We start from the raw sequence: 23,495 nt of genomic DNA, 5'->3' as shown, positions 1-23,495 counted from the left end.
AGTGGCTACAACAGATCCCAGGAACAACATCAGACATCTCAGTCCAGAAATGTGCAGTTCTAGGCACAGCCAAGATACTGCGCAGAACCCTCAAGCTCCCAGGCCTCTGGTAGAGGACCCGAGCTCAGAGGATGAAACGAGACCACCCCGCGGAGGGTGAGAAGGGAATTTTTATATATATATATATATATATATATATATATAAACATACATACATAAATACATATACACACATATACATTAACCAAATATACATCTACACACATATACATCAATGAACACTATATATACAGATAACAGTACAGTAAAATAAATGAAATGTATATGGAGGGTGTGCACAAAGTGATGGCAATGGAGGTGAAGTGTCCAAGTGTCAAAGTTTAGCAGAAACAAATACTCACTGATGCAGTGGTCTGCTGGAGGGCTTGGTTTGCAAAACAGGCTACGTGGTTGATGATTGGTGAGAAGTTAGTAGGACCGTAAAGTTTGACCTGTGGTAAACACACCCTGTAGGCCTCCACCACCCCTTCTACGCCTACACACACACACACACAAAGGTGCACTAGAAATTAAATTTGTAATAAAACAACAGAAACTGCAGTTAATCAGCTTTATGTTTAATGTGGCTGATTCTGGCTTCTGTTTAAAAAAACTTTAAAAATGAGTAACAAACCTGCACAAAATGGGTTTGATGGGTTGAAGTTAATCGGAAACTCATGGGAAACCTGTAACAAAATATCTCCAGTTATAATTTCAAGTGTCAAAACACCACTACATTTTAATCTGATAACAAAACAGCAGTTTAAACATTTGTAGCTATGGGTAGTGTCATATTTCACCCAAAGCGTTACCTGCCAAGTCGGTGGAATCTGGGCTCCAAAGCCAAATGCGGGAAACATCTTATCACTACGAAGAAAAATCATGCCGGTAAAACAAGCAACAAAACATTCTTTTCCTTTAGTTCCTTGCACGGCTTTTCAACGGTGTGTCTAATAGACTGCTGCTAACGTAGTTTATAAGTGAAACTGAAAAGGTTTGCTGTCTTTTATTTGAATATTTGTTAAAAATGATAAGACTTCATTTTAAGGTTTTGCACATGAGGATATCAAACTCTTTTCATCTCTAAAATACAACAAATACATTATCAGATCAATATTAACACATACAGGTCCTTCTAAAAAAAATTAGCATATTGTGATAAAGTTCATTATTTTCCATAATGTAATTATAACAATTAAACTGTCATATATTTTAGATTCATTGCACACCAACTGAAATGTTTCAGGTCTTTTATTGTTTTAATACTGATGATTTTGGCATACAGCTCATGAAAACCCAAAATTCCTATCTCAAAAAATTTGCATATTTTATCCGACCAATAAAAGAAAAGTCTGAGCTACTGGTGGTAGCATCTAAGTTTGTTGCTTGCTTTAATTGGTGACGGCAGCGTTTTCACCCCCTCTCCCAGTTTTCATTTTTCGTCCTCTATTCTGGACGTAGCTGGTGGTGTCAGCCCCTCTGTTGCTGTATTTTATAGTAATGGGTGAATGTAGCGTCTCGCCCCCTCTCCCAGTTTTAGCCAACCCTATGAGCTGTTTTGGATTGACCTACCTGTGTCAGCCTCTCCAAATTTGTTGTTTGCTTTAATTGGTGGCGGTAGCGTCTCGCCCCCTCTCCCAATTTTAGCCAGCTTCCTGATCAGGAGTTCCGGGTTGATGCCCCATGCTGTGAGGGTGATTCAGCTGGCCCAATTGTGTCCCGAGGGTTGCAATGACCTTCCACCTTCTGGACAGATGACCCTCCCTAGGCGCTCGAAGCGCCAGAATGAGGCCACAGTCTCTGTGGCTCCTCCTAAGAAGAGGCAAGCTAAGTCTGATCAGGGCCTTTTAATGAGAGTTGAGCGTTTGTCTGCAGAATTGGCAGAAATGAAATCCCTTCTTCAGGCACGCCGGCCAGATCCTGCGTTGGTTGGATTCTCTTCTCCACCCATGCTTGAATTGGCTTCGGAGGAGAATATGTTGTCTTTGACTGCCTCTGCCTCTCACTTTAGGATTGAGGAGGAGGCACAGTCATCTCGTGCAGAGACTGGCTCACTCTCTTCATCTCAGAGTACAGCTAGTAGATCGAGTGACAGCTCTATGCGGGACATCATGGGTATGGCATTAAGGCAGCTGCAGCTGGACGTCCCGCAAATGGAGGAATCCACTCTCGGAAGCACCGTTTTCAGGCGCGGACGGGTCCCTTCTCCCTTCTCTGTCCCGCCATCAGAGAAGTACCTGAAAGAGTTAACTGACTATGCTGACTATCCTTAACTGACTATGCTTGAGTCAGTTAAGGCAGGCCTGGATTGTATGCCTGTGGTTGAACCTGCGGTGGCCTCACTCATTGTGTCACCAGATGAGGCTCTGCGTCCTGATATTCGGTGCCCACGGGCTCAATGTCGTGTTACAGATGACTTCCTCTGTAAAGCTTATAATGCCGGGGCTGGCCGACTGGGCAATTCTTCGGCACACCTCATGTTTGCCCTCTCTTCATCCCTACAGGACACTAGTGGTGCCACTACGGCAATTGGCTTTAGTGATGCAGCACTTCAGGCTTTTGCGCTGATGACCAGGAAGCTTGTGCGTGTAATGTCTTTTCTGGCTCAGGCTCGTCGGTAGGTCTGGCTGGCTCAGTGTATGTTGGCTAAAACATGCCGCCGGACCCTCCGTAGTTTTCCTGTGGTACCTGGGGAGTTGTTTGGTCCGTCTGCCTTGGAAGCGCTGGAAAGGACCGTTCAGGCACGAAACACTAGGCAGCAGCTTTCAGGCCTCAGCAGGGGTATGTCCCCTCCTCCACCTCAACATCCAAGGTGCTCGCCGGCTGGCCGCAGTATTTGGCCGCCACCTCGGGGTTGTGATGGGCCCGGTGGGTTTAATCCTTGGGTTGCACAGCAGAGACCCAGCAGGGACTTTCGTGAGCCAGTCCGCCAACCAGCCAGGCAGGCCCGTGCTGCAGACTCTGGCCACCACCCCACCAGAGCCCCTAGGGGCCGTGAGGACAGACGGTGATGCCACCAGGCCAACCGTCAGATATTTATGTCATCAGCAGCTCAGTTATTGGGCTGCTCATGCTGGGGATCAATGGGTGGTTGCCACTCTGACCCATGGTTACCAGTTACAGTTCCAACGGTGGCCTCATGTCATGCCGGGTCAGGGTGACAGTAATTGCCAACCCGGTGAAAGCTTGAGCACTGGGTCCAGGAGCTTCCCACCCTCCTGGCCAAGGGTGCAATCGAGGCAGTGGGTCCTCTGCGGCAACCCAGAGGCTACTATTCAACATACTTCCTCGTGCCCAAAAAGATGGGTGGATCTCGTCCCATTTTGGATCTCAGGGGACTTTCACATGCTCACGACAGCAGAGGTTCTTCAGACTGTTACCAGGGACAAGTGGTTTACCTCAATAGACCTGACGGATGCGTACTTTCACATACCTATTGCGGCAGTGCATCGCTGGTTTCTCCAGTTTGCCTATCGGGGTTGCCATTGGAAGTTCCAGGTGCTCCCGTATGGCCTCTCTCTCTCCCTGAGGGTGTTCACTCAGTGCATCAAAGCAGCCCTCTCTCCTCTGCAGGCCTGCGAAATGAAAATTCTTCCATACCTCGACGATTGGCTTCTCTGCGCTCCACCCCGAGTGCATGCTTCTCCCAATACAAGTCGTCTGCTTGGTCATGTGTCCCAGTTGGGCCTCAAGGTCAACTTGGTGAAGAGCTGCCTGATCCCGTCTCAGACAACCACCTTTCTCTGGGTGTTTCTGGATTCACCTTCCATGAGGGCTTACCCATCTGCCCAAAGGGTGAACAATATACTCCTGTTGGTCAGTCGATTCAGGCTGGGCCGGCAGTTTCCGTATGTCACTTTCCTGCGGCTCCTGGGCAAACTGACATCAGTCACTCGGTTTGTGCCCTTAGGTCTGTCACTGCGCCCTTTGCAGAGGTGGCTCAACAGCTTCCGCCTAGATGCCAGGTGGCACAGGTATTATTGCAAACTCATGGTGACATTGTCGTGTCTTCGTGTCCTGAGGCTATGGAGAGACAAGAGTTATTTGTCCAGGGGGGTCCCCATGGATAGTTGTGTGTTGCAGAGAGGTGGTCACGACAGATTCCAGCACCATCGGATGGGGCGCTGTGTGGCAACACAGAGCGGTTCAAGGTCGCTGGTGCCATAAGGATCGCTCCAGACACGCAAATGTACTGAAGCTGCGTGCTGTGCATTTGGCTCTCAGACACTTTTTGCCCCACCTGGAGGGGAAACATGTTCTAGTTCGGTCAGACAACACCTCTGCTGTCTACCACATAAAGGAATGGGCCTCTTCTCGCCTGTCCACCCTGTGGGCAGTGTACTTGCCGGGGCAGCACAATTACTTTGCAGACTCTCTTTCCCACCAGGTGAATGCTCCAGGAGAGTGGTCCCTTCACAGTGACGTAGTGCTCATGATTTAGGACCTCTTTGGACGGGCGGAGGTAGATCTGTTTGCCACAGAGGGGTTGACTCAGTGTCCTCAATGGTATTCCCTTACGGGGGCATCAGGTGCACTGGGCCAGGACGCGTTGGCTCATCCTTGGCCAAGAGTCCTCCTATAAGCTTTTCCACCCCTGTCTCTGATTTGGCCTACTCTTCGGAGGGCTGCCGAGGAGGGCCACAAGATGTTACTGGTGGCTCCGTGTTGGCCAGCACGGCCATGCTTCCCGCTTTTACAGAATCTGTGTCACAGCATCCCGTGGTGTCTTCCGACCAGGAGGGATTTGCTGTCTCCGTTAGGGGACCTGTTATGGCACCCCAACCCTCAACACCTCTGACTCTAGGTGTGGTCACTGGACAGCTTGAGCAACAGCTGACTGGATATTCGGATCCCGTCAGACGCACCCTTTTGAGTGCCGGGGTATCCTCTACTCACCAGCAATATGAAAACAGGTGGCGGCTGTTTTCCCAGTGGTATACTGCCCGCAATGATGATCCAGTCACCTGTGCAGTGTCCACTATCCTGGAGTTTCTCCAGTCTCTTCTTGATAAGGGCCACTCTCCTTCGACACTTAAGGTATATGTAGCGGCAATATCATCTAATCATGCTGGCTTTGAGGGCTGTACCATGGGGAGCCATAATCTAGTTTCTCTTTTTTTGCGTGGTGCTCGTAGGTTGCAATCGCTGACAGTTCCACAGGCGCCAGTCTGGGACCTGCCCTTAGTTCTTGAAGCTCTGTGCCATTCTCCACTCTCCTTTGGCGCAGGCGGACCTTAAGTGGCTCTCATGTAAGACTGCCTTTTGTTGGTTATTGTTTAAGCTAAGAGGGTCGGCGAGCTACATGCTCTTTCTGTCAGTCCTTCATGTCTCAGATGGGTTCTGGATGGCTCTGGTGTTACCTTGTGGTCCAACACTGCATTTGTGTCTAAGGTACTATCTCGTTCTCATTGTAACCAGCCATTGAGATTGGCAAGGTTTCGGCCTACATCACGAGTGGCTGGCTGAATTATTGTGCCCAGTGAGGGCGCTGGAGGCAAAACATTGCAGCTACTGAAGGTATACGATGCTCAGACCAGCCGTTCTTGTGTTATGGAGGTCCAAGGCTAGGTTGTCCTCTTTCCAAGTAGCGTCTCTCTCACTGGATTGTGGATGTCATCTGCCACGCCTACAATGCGGGATGCTGCTCCCTGCCAGTCTGTGTGAAGGCACACTCTACCCGGAGCGTCTCCGCTTCCTGGGCAGCTTTGAGGGGGCTTCCGCTGGACACCATATGTGCTGCTGCATCATGGGCTTCCCCGAGCACGTTCACTAGATTCTACAATGTGAATGTGGCATCCTCTCATCCTCTGGACCGGGTTCTATTGCAAGGGTCCTCTGGATCTCCTCGGTGAGGTATGTGCACAGGATTCCTTGTGACGTCGCTGGTATTAGTCATTCAGTGCTTTCAGCACCACCCTCTGGCGGTCAGTAGGAATGAAATAGAACGAAAGTTATGTATGTAACTACAGTTCTATGAATCCCGGATGACCGCTAGAGATTCTCTGTCACTCAGAATCCTAACATTCCACAAGAAGATTCTATAGGAACAAAGCCTCGGATGACGTCAGTATATTAAAGACTGGGTGATCATCTGACGTGTCACAGGTGTGACTCTGTTGGTATTACTACTCGAACGGCGCATGCACGATGGGAACATTCAGTGCTTTCAGCACCGCCCTCTGGCGGTCATCCGGGATTCATAGAACCGTAGTTACATACGTAACTTTTGTTTGCTTTTGCCAAAAGTAGTGGTGTGTCACATTAGTCTCATCTGTTCAAGACCACTTTTTCCAGAAATATTTTCTTCTGAATAGATACCACAAAGAAAGAAAATCAAAGACAGAGAGAAGTCTTTCTCCTGCCAACACGTCCAAAAGCTCACACTTGTTAGGTCTTTTTTTAATGTACTGTCACTGACGCGTGTAGAGATGAAGCCTGTGGGCTTTTTGCCATTTCTTGAGCACTGCACTGTTTTCTACTTTAAAAAACAATCCTCCATGTAGCATGATGGACTCCAAATTGTTTGTAAACAGCTTCTCTAAGGTCATTTCTGGTGTCTTTACTACTTGACAGTGTTAACACACACCTGTACGCTCCAGAACAGTCATATGTTATGTGTTGCTGTTCATCTGGCGTTGTGTGAAGACGATTTAATTTTGTTCCCCCCACAAAGTGCTTCTAAAAGCAGAATAAAAAGTGTGCTCACTTTTTCTCATGACAACATAAAAATACAGTATTTTTAAGGAAAAAAATATTTTACATGCCAAAGCTGTTCCTACCTGTCGTAGTCCTGGATGACGTTGCCCACAGACCAAATAGCAGACAGGTACTCGTTAACACCCTGAGGGCTGATGTAATGCAGAGACTGAGGAGACTTGGGATCTCCATTGGAGCCTGTGAAGTCTATAGCCACCTGTTGGTAGACACAAAGGCTAATGCATGAAAATAACAGGTGCTTATATTGTCAGAGTTTATTGATGACAAATGAAATATCACCCAGCATTAGTAGAATAACCAAAACTCACAGTGAAGTTGATCTGACAGCCTCCCATTATATAATCCAGGAAGCTGTACTCCTTCACGACCTACAAGAAAACAACATCTTTTAGAGGACTGCTGAACATTTAATGCCTCATTCCTACTGCTGCCTCAAATGTGGACAAAAAAAACACACCTGGCAAAACTTCACACTCACAACACCAGAGTTCTTGTAGCCTTTTTTCTTTTGCTTCTTTTTACTGTTGATACACTCAAACTCTGCCTGCAAAACAAAACAGCAAGGGGGTATTTATCAAAACCAGAACACTGAGAGATGTGTTGTATATTTTTCATTCAACTATTCATCATTCATTCATGCAACAAAAACACATTTTAATAGGTTCATATATTAAGCTCAGGATATTTTAATATTCTAAATAAATATATTTCTCCATGAGCAGTCAGTGAGCATCAGAATGGAGGTAAACTCCTGTGTGTTTCAGACTGGACAACAATCTGCCTCCACCAGTTTTGTCTTTCGTCAATGCTCTCATTTAGACTTGTTAGACTTGTTTTAAATGAAACAACATTTTCTTACATCTAACATAATTCACCTGTCAGATAACAATAACGCACATGACAATACGTTGGTTGCTATAGTGTTCAAACAAGGCTTGAACGAGCAAGTGTTCATACCGGAGAGGTTCGCGATGCTTCCTGGAGATGTTTCATCGTGGTCTCGAAGGATCCAATAAGATCGTGTGAACCATTGTCGTCATAGTCATAGCACTCAACCTGAAAACACGTAACAAGATTAGACTGTGGCCAACCCACCATTCAAGGAAAAATATTTATTTACAAAGCAGGAAATCATATACGAAATGGGTCACTCAAACTACAAAAAACAAAGAATAACGTTTATTGGAACAGTCTAAAAAAACTGTAAACTGTAAACAACGTTTTTTCTGGGAATTAAGAAGCCACACTAAAACTAAATATTTCAACATCTGCATTATTTTGTTCCATTTGAGGTTCACGAGAAAAAAATTGTCGTTTGAGTGAACTGTCTCAATAAAGATGAACAAAACAGATGAAACAAACATGCATGTACACAGTGAGATCAGGAAGTAATTAAACCTTCTTCATATTTAAAGATTTTGTTACTTTCCAGCCTGAAGATACAGTCAATCAGTTAATCAATAAATTAATTTATTCCTCATTAAGCTACACTCAGTTACCCGAAAATGACAAAGTGAAACAGAATTTTAGTACATTTATTAAAAATAAAAACATTCCATTTGCATAAATGTTCCTATTCTAAACTCTGTACTAAGTTGAAACACCTTTGGCAGTAATCACAGCTTTAAGTCATTTTGGGTTTGATGCAACAAGGTTTGCACACCTGGTTTGGTGGGATTTACTATTCAGTCCCTCCAGGATTTCGTGGGCATTTTTTGTGATTGTTGCGGGCTAAAATGCCTGATTTCGCGGGGCATTTTCCTAAAAGTTGCATTAAAAGTTGCAATTTCTTTTTTACTAAAATCAATAAAAGAACATAACTTTTAATATATAAACCAAAAATACTTACTAGTTTTGTAAGATAATTACCAACAAACATTGACATTATCAAAAAATGCTTTATTTGATAACTTTGATAGCTTATAAACTGACATTTACGACCAGTTCTGGATTGTCCCTTGTCTGCAGCTCTCCTCACATGTTTTGCAGACACAAAATGTTTGTCGATGTGTTTATGTTCGATGATTACACTGCAGGACGTGCAAAACAGCTTCCCCCCACTCTCGTGCAGCTGGGTAGGAAACCAAAACCGTTCTCTGCCGGCCCCTTCTCTCATGTGCGGTGGTTCAGGTAAGGACGGCTGGCCGACATTAGCTTTCCTGTTTCGGGTCAGCCGTGAGCTAGATGCCGCTAACTCCGCGGAGCGCGAATATCCAATATCCAACTTAAAACTAACTTCACTGCGGTGTTTTGCTGAAATCTTTGTGGGCAAATGTGAAGCGTTAGGGCACATTTTCGCTTTGGTCGCTGCTCCTGCATGCTCCCGGCATTCTGATGCTAACAGGATGTGACGTCACATCTCTTCTTCGTGAGTTATTTGGGTTTATTTTGTATTCTATACTACACAAACCCACAAAGAAGACACTAGACCGCAGAAACGGTGGCGAATAACTTTAGAAACAATAAATATTGGGTTAAAGTTGCGGGAAAGTTGCAGTGTTTTGGACAAAGTTGCAAAAAGTTGCAATTTCGCGGGGTTTGCTTGATTTTGCGTTAATAGTTGCGATCGCAACATCGCAAAATCCTGGAGAGTCTGACTATTGCCCCTTTTACACGGGCCCTAATTCAGAAGTCCGGCTCTACTCCACTCTACTCGGCTCGGCTCGGCTCGATAAAGAATGCATCGAGTTTACATCAGCCAGTTTGGTTGGTAGCGGAGGAACGCCTCCTCATGTTGCGGGGGGCGGGGCCGCGGCGCAGGGGGTGCGCTACCGAAACTTAGCGCAAGTTGTGTAAACAACGAAAGCGCTATGGACAATGTTGGCCCTGTGTTGTTGCTGTTTTTTAAACTTATGGGGATTCTCCTGAGACTTCAGGAAGAGAGGCGCAGTGGAAGAAATGCTCTGGATGCTGCGATTGTTGCGGGGAGTCGGACAGCTTTTATCTGCCGGAGATTTCAGGCTTTACAGCCCCTTCAGCTGGGGGACAGACGGCATAAACGTTGCAGCGTAAGCTAACGCTGTTGTTTATATTCCTACCGTTCGCTCTTTATGCTTGCATCTGGTTATACCCAACAGGAGCTAAGCTTGCGCCACCGACGAAGCAGGCCTGGCCCGGCTGGCCCTACTCCGAAGCAGGGACCAAAGAAGCAGGGCCGACCTTGAAAAAATGCAGACGTAAATGGCGCAAAGCGAGCCGAGTAGAGTGGAGCTGGGACCTTTAGAGCCTGAAAGGGGCATATTATTTTTTTGCCATTTCTCTCAAGCTCACACATTTGGATAGGGTCCATTAGTGGAGCCATTTTCTGGTCTTTCCAGAGATCTTTGACAGGGTTCAAGCCAGGACTCTGGCTGGTCCACTCTAGGACATTCAGACTTGTCCCTAAGCCACTGCTGTGTTGTCTTCTCTGTGCTTTGGGTCATTGTTATGGTGAAAGGTGAAGCTTTGGTCCAGTCTGAGCTCTGTGGAACAGGTTTTTATTGTTGACATCTCTGCACTTTGATCCATTCAGATTTTCCCTTACTCTGACTCTCCCAGTCCCTGCTGCTGAAAATCACCCCCACAGCATGATGCTTCCACCGCTGTGCTTCACTGTGGTGATGGTGTTGGACAGGTGAGCGACACAGACATAACTTTAAAGCTGAGACCAAACAGTTCAGTCTTAGTTTCATCAGACCAGTCAGAGTCCTTCAAGCAGTTTTCAAGTGTTTGAAATTATAGAGAGGTTTCTGTCCTGTCCCTTGATGCCTTCTCCACACAGGATCCCTGAAGGTCAGTCAGAGTGACCATCAGGCTGTTGGTCACCCCTTTCACTAAGACCCATCTTCCTCAACTAACTCTTGGTAGAGTCCTAGTTGTGCTAATCTTCTTCCATTAAAAAAACTATGGAGGCACTGAGCTCTTGGGAATCTTCATATAACCTTAGATAAATTTAAAGTGTTGTTGCAAAAGGTCTGAATACTTGTGTGGATGTGATATTTCAGTTTTGTTTTTTTTTAGGAAATTTAAAAATATCTGTTTTCGCATTGTCATCATGGGGTACTAAGTGTAAATGTCTGGGGAAAAATTAATTTAGGCAACTACAGCATCAGGCTACAAAATAATATAAAGAGGGTTTAAGTACTTTCTGAAGCCACTGTATATTTCAATAAATTTACTTTTAAGAGAAACAACTGTGCTGGACAAACTGACAGTAAAACCATTTCAAGAAGTTTAGCTTCAGATTAATGTTTCTGTCACATTGTTGGTCTGGATGTAGAAAAGCCAAGCAGCTGGAGAAACACCCCTAACACAATGCTTTCTGGTGTTCCCATCTACGTTGTTCACACTCACACCTAAACCAGTAAGTGATGGGAAGATGAGAGAAGACAAAACACTGTAAAACACTCAGTGACTCACTTGTCCTGCATGCTGGTAAACTGCTTCCTTCCTGACATGTTTGCTACAGAGGTTAAATAAATATACATCATCACACTACACTAAATTCACTATTCACAACGTCATGCCTAGAAAGATAAACTTGTAGTTTTATTGTAAAAAAAAGGCTCTAGAAAACAAAGTGCTACTTAAAGCAAACCAAAAAGATGAATGTGGCTATAAACTGTGAGCAGTAGTTAGATTCTGTTTTAAAAAAGCAGACGTTTACTTTTATCGGTTTGTCCAGGTCTCCTCCACAGAGAGACTGAAGCGGGATTCGAAAGGGCTTCCACGTTGGATTCAAGTTATTCTTCACCACCTGAAAACAAGGAAAATAAAATTATTCATAAGCAGATTTCTTAATCAAGAACACATTTCCAGATCAAAATTAAGTCTTGTTTACATGAAAACGCAATTTTTCCCCAAACAGTCTTTTCATTTGCCATTTCCAAAAATATCCTCTTAGACACGGCACTGTTTCAAGAAATGTCTTCGTCCACACAGAAACATTAAAAATGACCCAAAACACTGTAGTACACTAAAAACAGAAAACAGTTTACATATCTGGTGCAAAATGTGAACACAGAAAGAAGAACAGGACGCCTTCGGCTCGTAGGTTAGATTAGAGGCGAGGCGATGATCTCATCAGTTTCAAAAGGTTGTGTTTTAGCTGGCTACACATAAACGGGTTGACATTTCAAGTTTTTCAACTCTGGAATTTGTTTTAAAAAGAAAATACCATTTGGGACTCCTAAAACACTGTTTTAGTTGTTTTTTCTCGTTTGATGTAAACAGCACTCCCCTCTCAATCTGTCCTAGATGACTGAGAATCTACACCAACACTTGGCAAATTTTGTCAAAGAAGCTGGATGTGTTTATTTCCTCAACCAGAATGATTTGACAATACAACGGACCTCAGCTTGTTGATGAGAAAAGAGGAAGAGGGTTGTAGAGATTTCTCAGTCTAGCACCACTGGATGTTGAGCCAAGTAAGAAATTCGGAGCTTGTTTCATACATTAAGTTACGCAAAGGCTGTAATGTAACAGTTATACCATGTTCCTCTTTTTGCTCAGTTAAGAGTGAAAACAAAAAAGGGAAATAGTTAAATCACACAAACTAAATTCACTACTCGTTCAACAGATGATTCATTGACATCACCAAAAGAGTTGTGGCATTAAACACTTTATAGTGCAGCCAGGATTCTATTGAGAGCTCGTAAATGTGAACATATTACATCCATTCTTCATAACCTTCATTGGCTTCCTGTCACCTACAGAATTCAGTACAAAATTTCTCTCGTTACCCATCAATGTCTACATGGAACTTCACCGGACTATCTGAAGGACCCTCTCATTCTACATTCATCCATCTGATCTTTACAATCACAGAACTGTAACCTCATCCACCTTCCACGTTCAAAATTAAGGACCATGAGAGATCGAGCATTCTGTGAGGCTGCCCCCCGTCTCCGGAACTCTCTCCCTGACTATCTGAGAGCTCCGCAACCACTGGCTGACTTCAAAAAAGGCTTAAAGACTTTTCTTTTTAAGCAAGCCTATTCTGCCTCCACATGATTTTATGATGATGATTTTATCACTGATTTTAGTTGCACTTTGTAGCACTTTGAGATTTTTGTTAATGAAAAATGCATTACAAATTAAATTCATAATTATTCATTATTATTATAGTAGTGGTGTCCAATCCTGGTCCTCGAGGGTCAGCATCCTGCATGTTTTAAATGTTTCTCTGCCTCAGCACACACACCTGAAGTTTTAAATAAAGATCTTCCACAATCTGTTAGAGCTCAGTATATATGTTGATTTGAATGAATGGCTAATTACCAGGCTTCTGCAGAACTTGATGAGATACTAAAAAGGTCATTTAATCACTGAACTTCCTGTGACCCGTTCAAATATTGAATTATGGGGAATTACGGGGAAGTATGTCTGAGATACAGAGCTCTACATCGGACTGGGTTTAACCTCACTTATTTAATCAAAACCTCAGTTATCTACACAGGGTTTTCCCCAGTGTATTATAGGCCTGGCGGGCCGCCAGGCTTTCAATACCCTGCCGCCAGGCTAAGCTCCGCTTATTTATTGTAAAATACGTCATTTCTTATACACCTTTTTGTTTTCCCATCCCGCGTTGATCACCGCGCAAGGGTGCGCACACCAACAGTGAAGCAATTGCGCTGTCCCCACCCGTGCGCGAAGGTCCCGCACAGTGTTGCATCGTGTTGGCATGCACCTGCCAATTCTTGTAACCTCGCGCGTGAGCTACGCGCACCGCGTTCCGTTCAAAATGGACGGTTGCGGTGCTCTAATGGAGCTGGTTCGCCTGTGTTTGCGTCAAGTCTAAACATCTCCACTGCGCGCTGTTTGCAGAGCCCTGCATGACTCTAATAAGCCCTGAGGCCGAGCCTCCTTCAGCTACCGCTGGAGTTAGCAGGTTGTCGGAGCCGCAGCAATAAACATGGAACGAGCGGGTTTAACCAAAAATGGTTAGTTGAGCCGAAATTGAGCGGCTGGCTTTACAAGACCGAATATGGTAAGCATGTTTTGTACTTAGTGAAAATATTAATATGACATGAGCTAATTTATCCATGTTTACCAGTAAAATGATGCTATTAAATTCAGCATTAGATATGCTCTGTTTTGTTGTTACATGTAGAGATCGGCCATACAGCCTGTGCTACAAAAAGCACAGTACCACAGTTCCAAAGTGGAATCAGCAGCAGCACCGTCATTGGCCCAAGTGTGTTTACCTCAGTCCTGTGAGCCAGCTGCCATCCAGTTTCTGTCTGCTTGTAGAGCTCCAAATAGGGGTCAGACTTCCCAAAGAAGTCCTGCGTGTGAACATGAACAGAATGAAACACAAGTAAAATACATCTGAAGCTCTAAAAAACTAACAGCGTAAAAGACAAACAGACATACTTGTACCTTGTTATCTAGCTTCCTCGCCTCCACCTCAAAATTTGCCACCCTGTTGTCTTTAATTTCTTCAGCACTGATCTAAAACACAAAAGAACATAAAGAAAGTATTAAAGGACTAACCACAGCGATGCAACAACAGGCAACAGTCATATGCTGCCTTTCTTTGCCTCTCACCATGATTGTTCCCTTTCCTGCTGGCGTCTTGTTCTTTAAGACCAGAGGCCTGGTCAGTTTCTTACTGGACACAACCTACAAAAGTGAAATTTAAAAAAATAATAATGAGCTTTCTGATGAAAATAAGAAACTGAATCAAAAGCAGACAATCAGACTCAGCCTGCAGAACAGAAGTTGAGTACAACACAGCATCCGTCAGGCCAAAAGGAAAATTAATTTTCTATAACACCATTACACAGTGAATATTGGAGATTACATTAGATTTTAGGTAAAGGGCTTATCAGACCAGAGCAATATGACAAAACAGAGGCTTACTGTCCGAACACTGTTGAATCTGCACAATTTTCAACAGCACAAAAAAAAAGATTGTTTTATTTTGGGGTTTTAGTGAAAATCAAGTTGTGTTGTTCCAGAAGAAGCGGTGCAAATCTTACCTGACCCAGGGTGCACTCCAGCTCCCCCAGGAAGTCATCATCACTCAGGTCAACTGTTGTGTTGTCAATGTCATAAATCCCAAACTTCAGCTTCTGAACTATTTCAAAGTAATAGTCGACGACAAACTTTTTGGCAAACTTTGGACAGAGGCAATTCTGGACTTTCTCTGTACGACCCACCTGTTGGAAAAGATTGGAAGCTGAGGGGTGATGAAGATTGGCGCTGTAAACACATAAAGAGTGGCATATACTGACACACTCAGAGGGGTAGTAAAGGAAAACTTTAACTTCTGGGTGTTAATGATTAACACTGCACTGGCAGCATCAGTGATATTCAGTCATGAGGGAAAGAGACAGATTCAGTGTTGTCATTATTTATGAAATAAAAATCAAACAAAAGTGGAAAAGCTGTGAGTAACAAACTAACTCCAGCCTTGAACTTCAACCTGAATGTAACGCTGTGGTCGTGACCTTCAGAGAGCTGAGCAAAAATAAACGTCCGCAATGTCGGTAAGAAGAATGGGCCAAAAGTCCTCAACAACCATGTGACAGATTGATAATCAATCAGAAAACAATTACAGAAAGTTATAGCTGCTGTGTGACTCTACAAGCAGCTGGATTTAGTTTTTTCACACACACGACTTTTCCAATTTGGCTGTATTTTTTAACAAATATCATGTTTTCCAGACTATAAGGCGCACTTAAAAGCCTTCAATTTTCACAAAAAACGACAGTGCGCCTTATATATGTAAGAAGTTGTTAATGTTTTAGTTTGACTTTGGTAAACTAAAAAGCCGCACCCCTTGCAGCATTAAGGCTCAATTATAGTCACTTTGTGGTGTCTCGCAGGCGCGCAGACCTGAGCGAGCGGTGAAGACCTTTATACTTTACACTTACGTTGGTGCAGTATTCCCTGAAAAGACAGGGGGCTGTTTTGTTTTGCTTAATGCGCTTTATAGTCTGGCGTGCCTTACATAATATGACAAAAGTTTGAAAATTGACCATTCATTGACAGTGCGTCTTATAATCCAGTGCGCCCTATAGTGCGGAATGTACGCACTATAGTACGGTAATGACACAGTTGAATCTGTTGTGTTTATGTACACATGAGGTTAGATTACTCTGTAATCCCACCAAAAACGCTATGATGTAGGATAACCAATATGTCAACACAGCTGTATCTGTGTAAGCCCCCATTCATCCTACTGACCTCATACCACTGATTGCTGGAGCTATACATTAACAGGACACACAGAGGGTCCGATTTGGAGCCGATGTCTCTGTCCAGGAGGTTCTCGCAGGACACAGTGAGCTCCACCTTGGTTACACACTGAGCGGCCATCTTTGACAAACTGGATAAAATACACAGAGGCGTTGACAAAACACACTCAAGTTTAAAACAGTATCTCTCTCACTTAGCTGCAACTGCTGAAGACACAAGGAAACAGAGACCATCTACCAACGTTTTGGGACATTTTGGAAACTACTTTGTGAACGCTGTTCACCAACAGTGAGATAATGGTTTGAGATAAAGAGTAAAAACTCAGTGGTTCTCAAAGTATTTAGCTTCTGACCCACATAACAACAAGACCCCAAATATGTTTGACTGACAAACATTATTATTAAATAAAGCCATAATAACAAAATACTGTAATCTATATACAGCTAAGCTTTTACCTCCTGTAGCAACTATGGCAAAAAAAAAGCTTTAATTGTAATTTTCAAAACATGATGTTTCACGACCCACGGTGGGGTCCCAAACTTTTGAGAACCAGTTTTGAAAACGTGGACCATAAAGTGTTCGGTTGTAAAAATTACTACACATACAAGTATGTTTTTAATACAGTTAAACGACAAAAAGACGAGCGAAATGTTTAGTTTTGATTAAACTTAACGAGTTTAACACCCAGCCCGTTACACCACCTCCCCATCATCACAGCTAGCTGCTAGCTAACGCTACACTTCGTCTTCAGTAAGAAAAACACATCATGAAGTCCAGGTTTCCGAGTGAAAACCTGGAGGTTTTGGTGCAAAAAGCTTCCTGTTTAAGTTCAACAATGAGGCTGTAGCTTGTTACTCGGTGACGTCGCATCGAAAAGCGTGAATGTGGTCTAATGGGTGTAGAGCATGAAGCTAATAGGTGCTTTAAGTTAAAAAAAAAAAGTAAAATGGAGGACTCAAATAGTTCCGACAAGCACCAATACATAGGTAGATATCTGACAACTCTATGCTGATTCACCACGCTGACTTCTGCATAGTTTGGTCCAAACTAAAACACAAGCTTACCGCTGAAAACTTGACGCACAGCGGAGTGTTTTCAGTCCCTTCAGCGATCCAAAGGTCTCTTAGTTCGACGCGTTCCTGGAGCTACTGCTGCAGTCACGGAAGGTTTTCACTCACTGACAGGAACACCGACAGGTCTGGAGTCAGAAGGTGTGACAGTTCTGCTGCTGAGCTGAGCTTGACTCAACTATTTATATAGCTGACTTGTATTACAACATAATTACTGCAGCGTACGAACACAGGAAGTCAGGAGCATTCAGCAGGGGTGTTGTTATGATGTGGAAACACTAGGGGCTTAGCCCAGCCCATAAATGGGAACAAAAAGCTGAACAAGACTTAGAGCTAAGGTGACCAGACGTCCCCGATTTCCGGGGACAGTCCCCGTTTTAGACGACCTGTCCCCGGCCAAAGCTGTCCCTGGAAATGTCCCCGGTTTTGCGTTTTATGAATAAGGAAAAAAAAGGTTTTATACAGTTATTATTGTAATTGAGAATAGGAAGTGCTAGTGAGCATGATGCGCGCAACAACAGCTGTTACGGTAGCTGATGATCGCTGCGGTGTTAATGTCACAGCGCAGGAGAGCAGAGCGAGTCGTCTTAGAAAAAAAGACAAAACGCATAGACTCCGAGGGAGTGGTCCTGTGATCGTATGTATGAATCGACCTATATTGTTTGGACTGAGCTGATCCTAAACGCCAAAAAGGTTTGACTCACTGTATAAATAAAATATAAATAATGCTAAAAACAAGCTAGGGTTGTACAGTTGCCGTCCATCCTGTAAAATACAGAATCTTCATTTATTTGGTAGTTAAACTTTGATCCGATATGGGACGCGATTTGTTCTGTATTTTCATAAATATCCATGATTAGACTAAAAATAATGACAATGAACAAAACAGAGGAAATATTAAGACCAGCAAAATTATCGTGGCATGACCGGTCCTGCCTACAACTTCTGCTGTCACGGTTGCCTAGCGACACACAATCAACTCATTTCACTGCTGCTAACATCCGGGTCATTTTAAATGTCCACACGATCCTTTTGATATCAGGTGGACAGGAGAGTAATACGGCAGATACATAAGGATGAGGCAGTTCCTCCTCATCTCCTGAGTCTGAGATGATGTAATGTTCTAATTGATTCAGTTTCCTGCTGTTCTTTTAGTAGAATATTGATTTGTTGCTTAGGATGTTGAGTTTGAATGGTCACTTTATGTAATATTTCTTAGCATTAGGCAATAAATAAATAAAAAAATAATCTAATAACTTAATAGTAATTAAATAAATATTAAGACAAAATGTTTATTTTTAAATGTATATACATTTCCTTTATTAGACAAGTTTATTGAAGTTAACCCATTTGTGCTCTCATCAGAAAAACTGATGCATGTATCTGTTTATAGATGGAAGGATGGCCATACATTTCCCCTGTAATACATTTGGGCAATGCATCCTGATGGCTCGATAACACTTACTTTTACATAAATAAAAATGTGTTGAAATAGTGCTACTCTTACTGGAGTGTGTGACTGATTGTTTTCTTGATCAGTCCTTTGCAAAATACACCAGCAAAAAATAAAGCATATCACTGCTGTGTGCACCCCTCCCTATAAGAGTTGGACAACTTGGCTGTAGTGGTCATGACCCCAAGCTATGGTTGGCATCCTTTAATTTTAATTTTGAAAGGCGCCAACCATAGGAGGCAGAGATTTCTTCTGTTGCATCAATTTATAGTTACACATAAAAATAGTGTTTTTGCTATATTAGCATTTTTACTCATTAGCTGAGGAAACAAACATCTAATTTTATTCATTTCATTTTAATTTTTCAGTATGTTATACATTATAATTTTTTGAAGGTGATTGTGATTATTTTATGTGTCTGTTTTAGAATAGCAAAAGACTGACTGAAGAAGAGAGGGAAGGGAAAGAGAGAGACTGATAGAAGAAAGAGTGAGTGAGAGCAGAGGAAAAAGGCAAGACTAAGAAGAGTTGAAGAGAGTGGAAAGAGAGAAAAGAGTAAAGCAAAGAGTGAAAAAAGAGCAGAAAAAGAGTGTTGGAAATTAAAACGTGGAGAGGGAAAAGTGGTAAAGTCATGCAGAGAGTGATGCAGTGTGTGTTGTGTAAAACATAGGCTGCATCATTCTAAGGATTCTTCTAAAGATAAAAGAATTCACTAACCTTATACAGGCACATACCCTATTCCTAAACATCAACTACATGACTAAACACACTTAATGTACTTATTTACACTTATGTAAGTATATGTTCACATTCATTAACAGCATGACAAAAGCCCTTTCACTTACATCCTCAAAGAAGGTGATTTATATTGACGAGGTTTCTAACCCCATCAAATGATCCACCAGTTTTAATGCTCATGGTACAATTACTATTACTGCTACTTTATTAATTGTACTACTCATAGGAAACAACAGTGTGTAATTACACTTGATTTATATTGTCGAAATATGAATAATTATGTAAATTGTAATTGTCCCCTGTTCTTCATTTCATTTTGATTAATGTATTTTTTATCCCCAAGTTGCAAATGTCCCCAGATTGAGTCTCAGAAATCTGGTCACCTTACTTAGAGCTGAACTGAAAAGTGTTTTGAAGCCAACATCAGTTGAAAGAAAATCATGAAATAGACTTAATGCAACATTTAAAATATATATATATATGTATATATACTATGTAGTTTTTAATACTGAAGATTGAAGAAGGCCTGTCTGACACTCAAGGGTAAATTGTTCCAGAGCTTGGGAGCAACAACAGCAAATGCTCTGTCACCTCTGAGCTTCAGCCTACTTTTGGGGACTGTCAGCAGTAACTGATCAGCTGATCTTAGGGATCGGGGCAGGCAGTAAGGCTGAAGCAACTCAGATAGATATGGTGGGCAAGGTTGTTCAAGCATATAAAAACAAATAACAGGAGCTTAAAATGAATTCTGTAGTGCACAGGGAACCAATGAACGGACGTCAAGATGGAGGAATATGCTTGCGCAAACAAAACCCAAGTTAACAAGCGAGCAGCAGTTCTGAACAAGCTGCAGACAGGCAAGAGAGGCCTGGCTAATGCCTACAAACAGTGCATTACAGTAGTTGAGATGAAATGTAATAAAAGCGTGGATTAATTTCTCCAAGTAAGATCTTGCTAAGATTGGTTTGACCTTTGATATTTGACAAAGTTGATAAAAACTTTTCTGAACAACACTGCTGATATGTTTTTCGAATTTAAAATCAGAGCCAAACTTCACCCCCAGATTGGTGACACAGTCCTTAAGATAAAATGACAGTGAGCCGAGATCTACACTGGGAGAGGAACAATGGTGAACTGGTTTCATGCCAAAAAAAAACAGGACCTTTTGCCAGCAGCGACCTTAACCAGTGGTAGCTGGCCAATAGAGGGTGCAAGGGTGCCACCACCACTCACCACATTACCTTAAATAAGACTTTAAAAAATTACATAAAAATGAAATAATAAAAAAAATATTTCAAAATATATGTATATATATTTTTTTAGCTGTGTAAGATAAATATTTTATAGTTACTAATAAGTAAAGTTGTTTCGTTCATCGACGTTGTCTGATTAGTGACATATTTACCTCCTGGAGCGCAAAAATCTTTGCCCATAGACTCTGGGCGCAGTACCGCCTCTTCAATACAAGAGACAGGACTGTTCTGATGCGCACTTCTCCTGCACCCAGAGCCGAAAGCAGCTTGAGTTGCATATCACCACCCTCTCACCATGGGGCTGACGTCACAGCTGTCTGTCATAAAGTTCGCTTGATTGACAGGTTGAGCCGCGGGAGTTGGAAACGATCTGACAGACGTGAAGTGGAGCAAGCGAGATTAATTAAATTGCTTGGTGCTGGTTTTATTAGATCTTAGTGCTGTCGACCATGCAATCCTGTTAAACAGGCTAAAGGTCCTGACTGGTATTTCTGGCTCAGCTTTGGACTGGCTAACCTCTTGTTTATCTGACAGGACATTCTACATTAGGACAGACAGATTTTCCTCTGACGATGCCCCCTTAACTTGTGGGGTGCCACAAGTCTCAGTTTTAGGTCCACTTCTATTTTCTTTTTATATCATTCCACTTGCTGGTATTATTCAGTCTTTTTCAGATATCTCTTATCATATTTACGCTGATGACATTCAGTTGTGTTTGTCATTTAGACCGCATAAACTGGACAAGTTGGCCACCCTCGTTCAATGTTTGTCCCGTATCAGTATAGGCCCGCTGGCCCTACTCCAAAGCAGGGACCGGCCTCGAAAAAATGCCGGTGGAAACACACGCAAAGGAAGCTGAGTAGAGTGGAGCCGGGACCTTTAGAGCAAAAAAAGGGGCAAAAGACACTGGGAACAAGAACTGAACTAAGACACAACTAAACATAAAGATGACTAAATAACAAAGTAAAATAAACAATAAACTCAAACTGAAGCATGAATCAGAAACATGAAAACATAACCACTAAAAACAGAAAAACAAAGCACCTAGAACCAAAAGCCAAAAATAAACTCAAAAATACTTAAATCCATGACATTTGATACTAAATTATACATAACTTAAAAGAGTCCACTGATCACTTTTCAGCTGACCAACTACATCAGAATTACAGTTTTTAACCTTCTAAAACCCTTTAAATGCAGGAGCTTCAGGCCCCCCCACCAGGGCTTTGTCCCTGGACCCCATTAGACCCCCTAAGCTAAAAAGGTTCACTTTTCCTGAAAAAGAACTCCCCTAAACCCTGGCTATGGGTATGCCCAGTTCATATTTTAGCAACAAACTCTTGTGCGCGACACACTTTATTGGAAACCAATTATTAAAAAGCATAAATCCTGTTTATTTTTTGTTGCTTTTTTTGTTTTTTAGACCCACTTTCTCCATTGGTCTGATCACATGCTCAGTGGTGTAATCACACGTTCTGGATACAAACAAAATCGAATAAAAAATTATTACAAACTTTCATTGTGGATATTTCTTTAATATCTTTAACAGATGACAAACATTAAAAAAAGAAATCACAAAAATATCAGATATGTTGCCAATAAAACTTTTGGTTCAAACTCCAGATAATGCCAGTTAAATTAGATTTTTTGTTGCATAGTATATGACAAAAACAAAACATCACTTTATGTATGGAATTATGTCATATATGTTGTTTTTGGATAAGTGTAAACCAATTATTGACTCAACAATAACTTTATACTTGTTTAAGTAAAAATACATGTATATTTCAGGATTATCTACGTGGGTAAGTTATCTTAAGACAAAGTGAATGTTTTATACATTTATAGTGTGTAAACAAACATTTTAGCGCATCAAGTTAAACATAAAACTGGATTTGTACAAATGATCAATAACAGTCAACTGTGTATTGATTTATCTGTAAACATTTGGTAAATGAAAATGTATTTACAGTTTCTATGCCAACTTGAAATGGTACAGACCAACAAAGAAGTGATTGATAACAAGGGGACATGAGACAATATATAACCAGAAAAATAAGGACATGACTGAAGCACTTGTTATTCATGAACGTATCTGTCAAGTGATATGACAGATTTGTAAAATGGTTGTTATTAGCTGTCTCAGTGCTTTAAAAAAAACTCAATTTAATTAGTTAAAAAGGCATCATGATTGTTCCCCCTCGTTTGTCCTCTATACTCCTAAATGGCTTTGGATAGAAGTCTTTGCTAAACGTACATTATGTCAGTGGTTCCCAAAGATTTTCTTGTGGGGCCCCCTATGGATTACAATATCCCCCCCCCCCAAAAAAAAAAAAAAAATGAACTGGGCACACACATCGTTCAACCAGACATAAACCTATACACATATTTTGTTTTCAAACTTCACTAAAGTTTATTTCACACTTTAGGTTGCAACAAAAAAAACTACAAACCATCTTTACAGTGAAACAATTTTGTGTAACTGTTTTTTTTGGGTTTTTTTTCACTAATCCATACTGCTTCCCACGCCCCCCCCTGCAATGGCACTGCGCCCCCACAGAGAGCACGCCCCACACTTTGGGAACCACTGCGTTATGTAATAAACATGCACAGACAGATCATTAGTCTTGAGTCAACATAGCTCCAAGCATGCAGTAATAATGAACTTTTGATCCTGCCTATGTTGAGGAACTACTGTCAGCAGTAAAGCATGGACTGCCTGCATCAGGTAACTACATTATCTAGTATCACAACAGAGCAATCACAATTAAACTGGCACTTAATTTCAAACCCCCTTGTTTGAAAATATTTTATTCAAATTATTTGTACCTGGCAGACTTTAACTTCAAATCATGTTGAATTCACAGTGGGAAGTCTTTTTTTTGCTGTTGTTTAATGCTGTTGTTTAATATCATCAGTTTTATATTATCAGGTTTATAGTTGTGCTGCTCTTACAGATAAATCATAAGAAGGAAAACTGCTGTTAGCTTGAGAAACAGAGCTCTACCAGAACTTTTTATTTTATTTTATGTTTTATATCCA

The 23,495-nt window shown here is 42.1% G+C and overlaps 1 protein-coding gene across 2 annotated transcripts in view; it reads right to left on the bottom strand.

Annotated features, from left to right (window-relative positions):
* The window catches only part of LOC108248831 (copine-3), a 24,619-nt gene extending 7,346 nt beyond the window's left edge, over window positions 1-17,273 (bottom strand). The window contains exons 1-14 of one of the 2 annotated variants that reach the window (XM_017437839.3): window positions 17,004-17,273; window positions 15,928-16,069; window positions 14,718-14,897; window positions 14,284-14,358; window positions 14,116-14,187; window positions 13,941-14,021; window positions 11,402-11,491; window positions 7,714-7,812; window positions 7,214-7,300; window positions 7,065-7,124; window positions 6,819-6,952; window positions 852-906; window positions 674-725; window positions 402-535 (exon numbers count right to left, since the gene is read on the bottom strand). In XM_017437839.3, the coding sequence (XP_017293328.1) occupies window positions 402-535; window positions 674-725; window positions 852-906; window positions 6,819-6,952; window positions 7,065-7,124; window positions 7,214-7,300; window positions 7,714-7,812; window positions 11,402-11,491; window positions 13,941-14,021; window positions 14,116-14,187; window positions 14,284-14,358; window positions 14,718-14,897; window positions 15,928-16,059 (1,251 nt within the window). In that variant the 5' untranslated portion in view covers window positions 16,060-16,069; window positions 17,004-17,273. The remainder of the gene's footprint in view (window positions 1-401; window positions 536-673; window positions 726-851; window positions 907-6,818; window positions 6,953-7,064; window positions 7,125-7,213; window positions 7,301-7,713; window positions 7,813-11,401; window positions 11,492-13,940; window positions 14,022-14,115; window positions 14,188-14,283; window positions 14,359-14,717; window positions 14,898-15,927; window positions 16,070-17,003) is intronic. The other variant, XM_017437837.3, reaches the window with a different exon arrangement.
* Between the last annotated feature and the right edge of the window lie 6,222 nt (window positions 17,274-23,495).

Source organism: Kryptolebias marmoratus, linkage group LG21 (assembly GCF_001649575.2).
Source record: "Kryptolebias marmoratus isolate JLee-2015 linkage group LG21, ASM164957v2, whole genome shotgun sequence".
Taxonomy (NCBI): Eukaryota; Metazoa; Chordata; class Actinopteri; order Cyprinodontiformes; family Rivulidae; genus Kryptolebias; species Kryptolebias marmoratus.
Note: the sequence above shows the minus strand (reverse complement) of the source record. Positions and strands in the feature narration are given on the sequence as shown.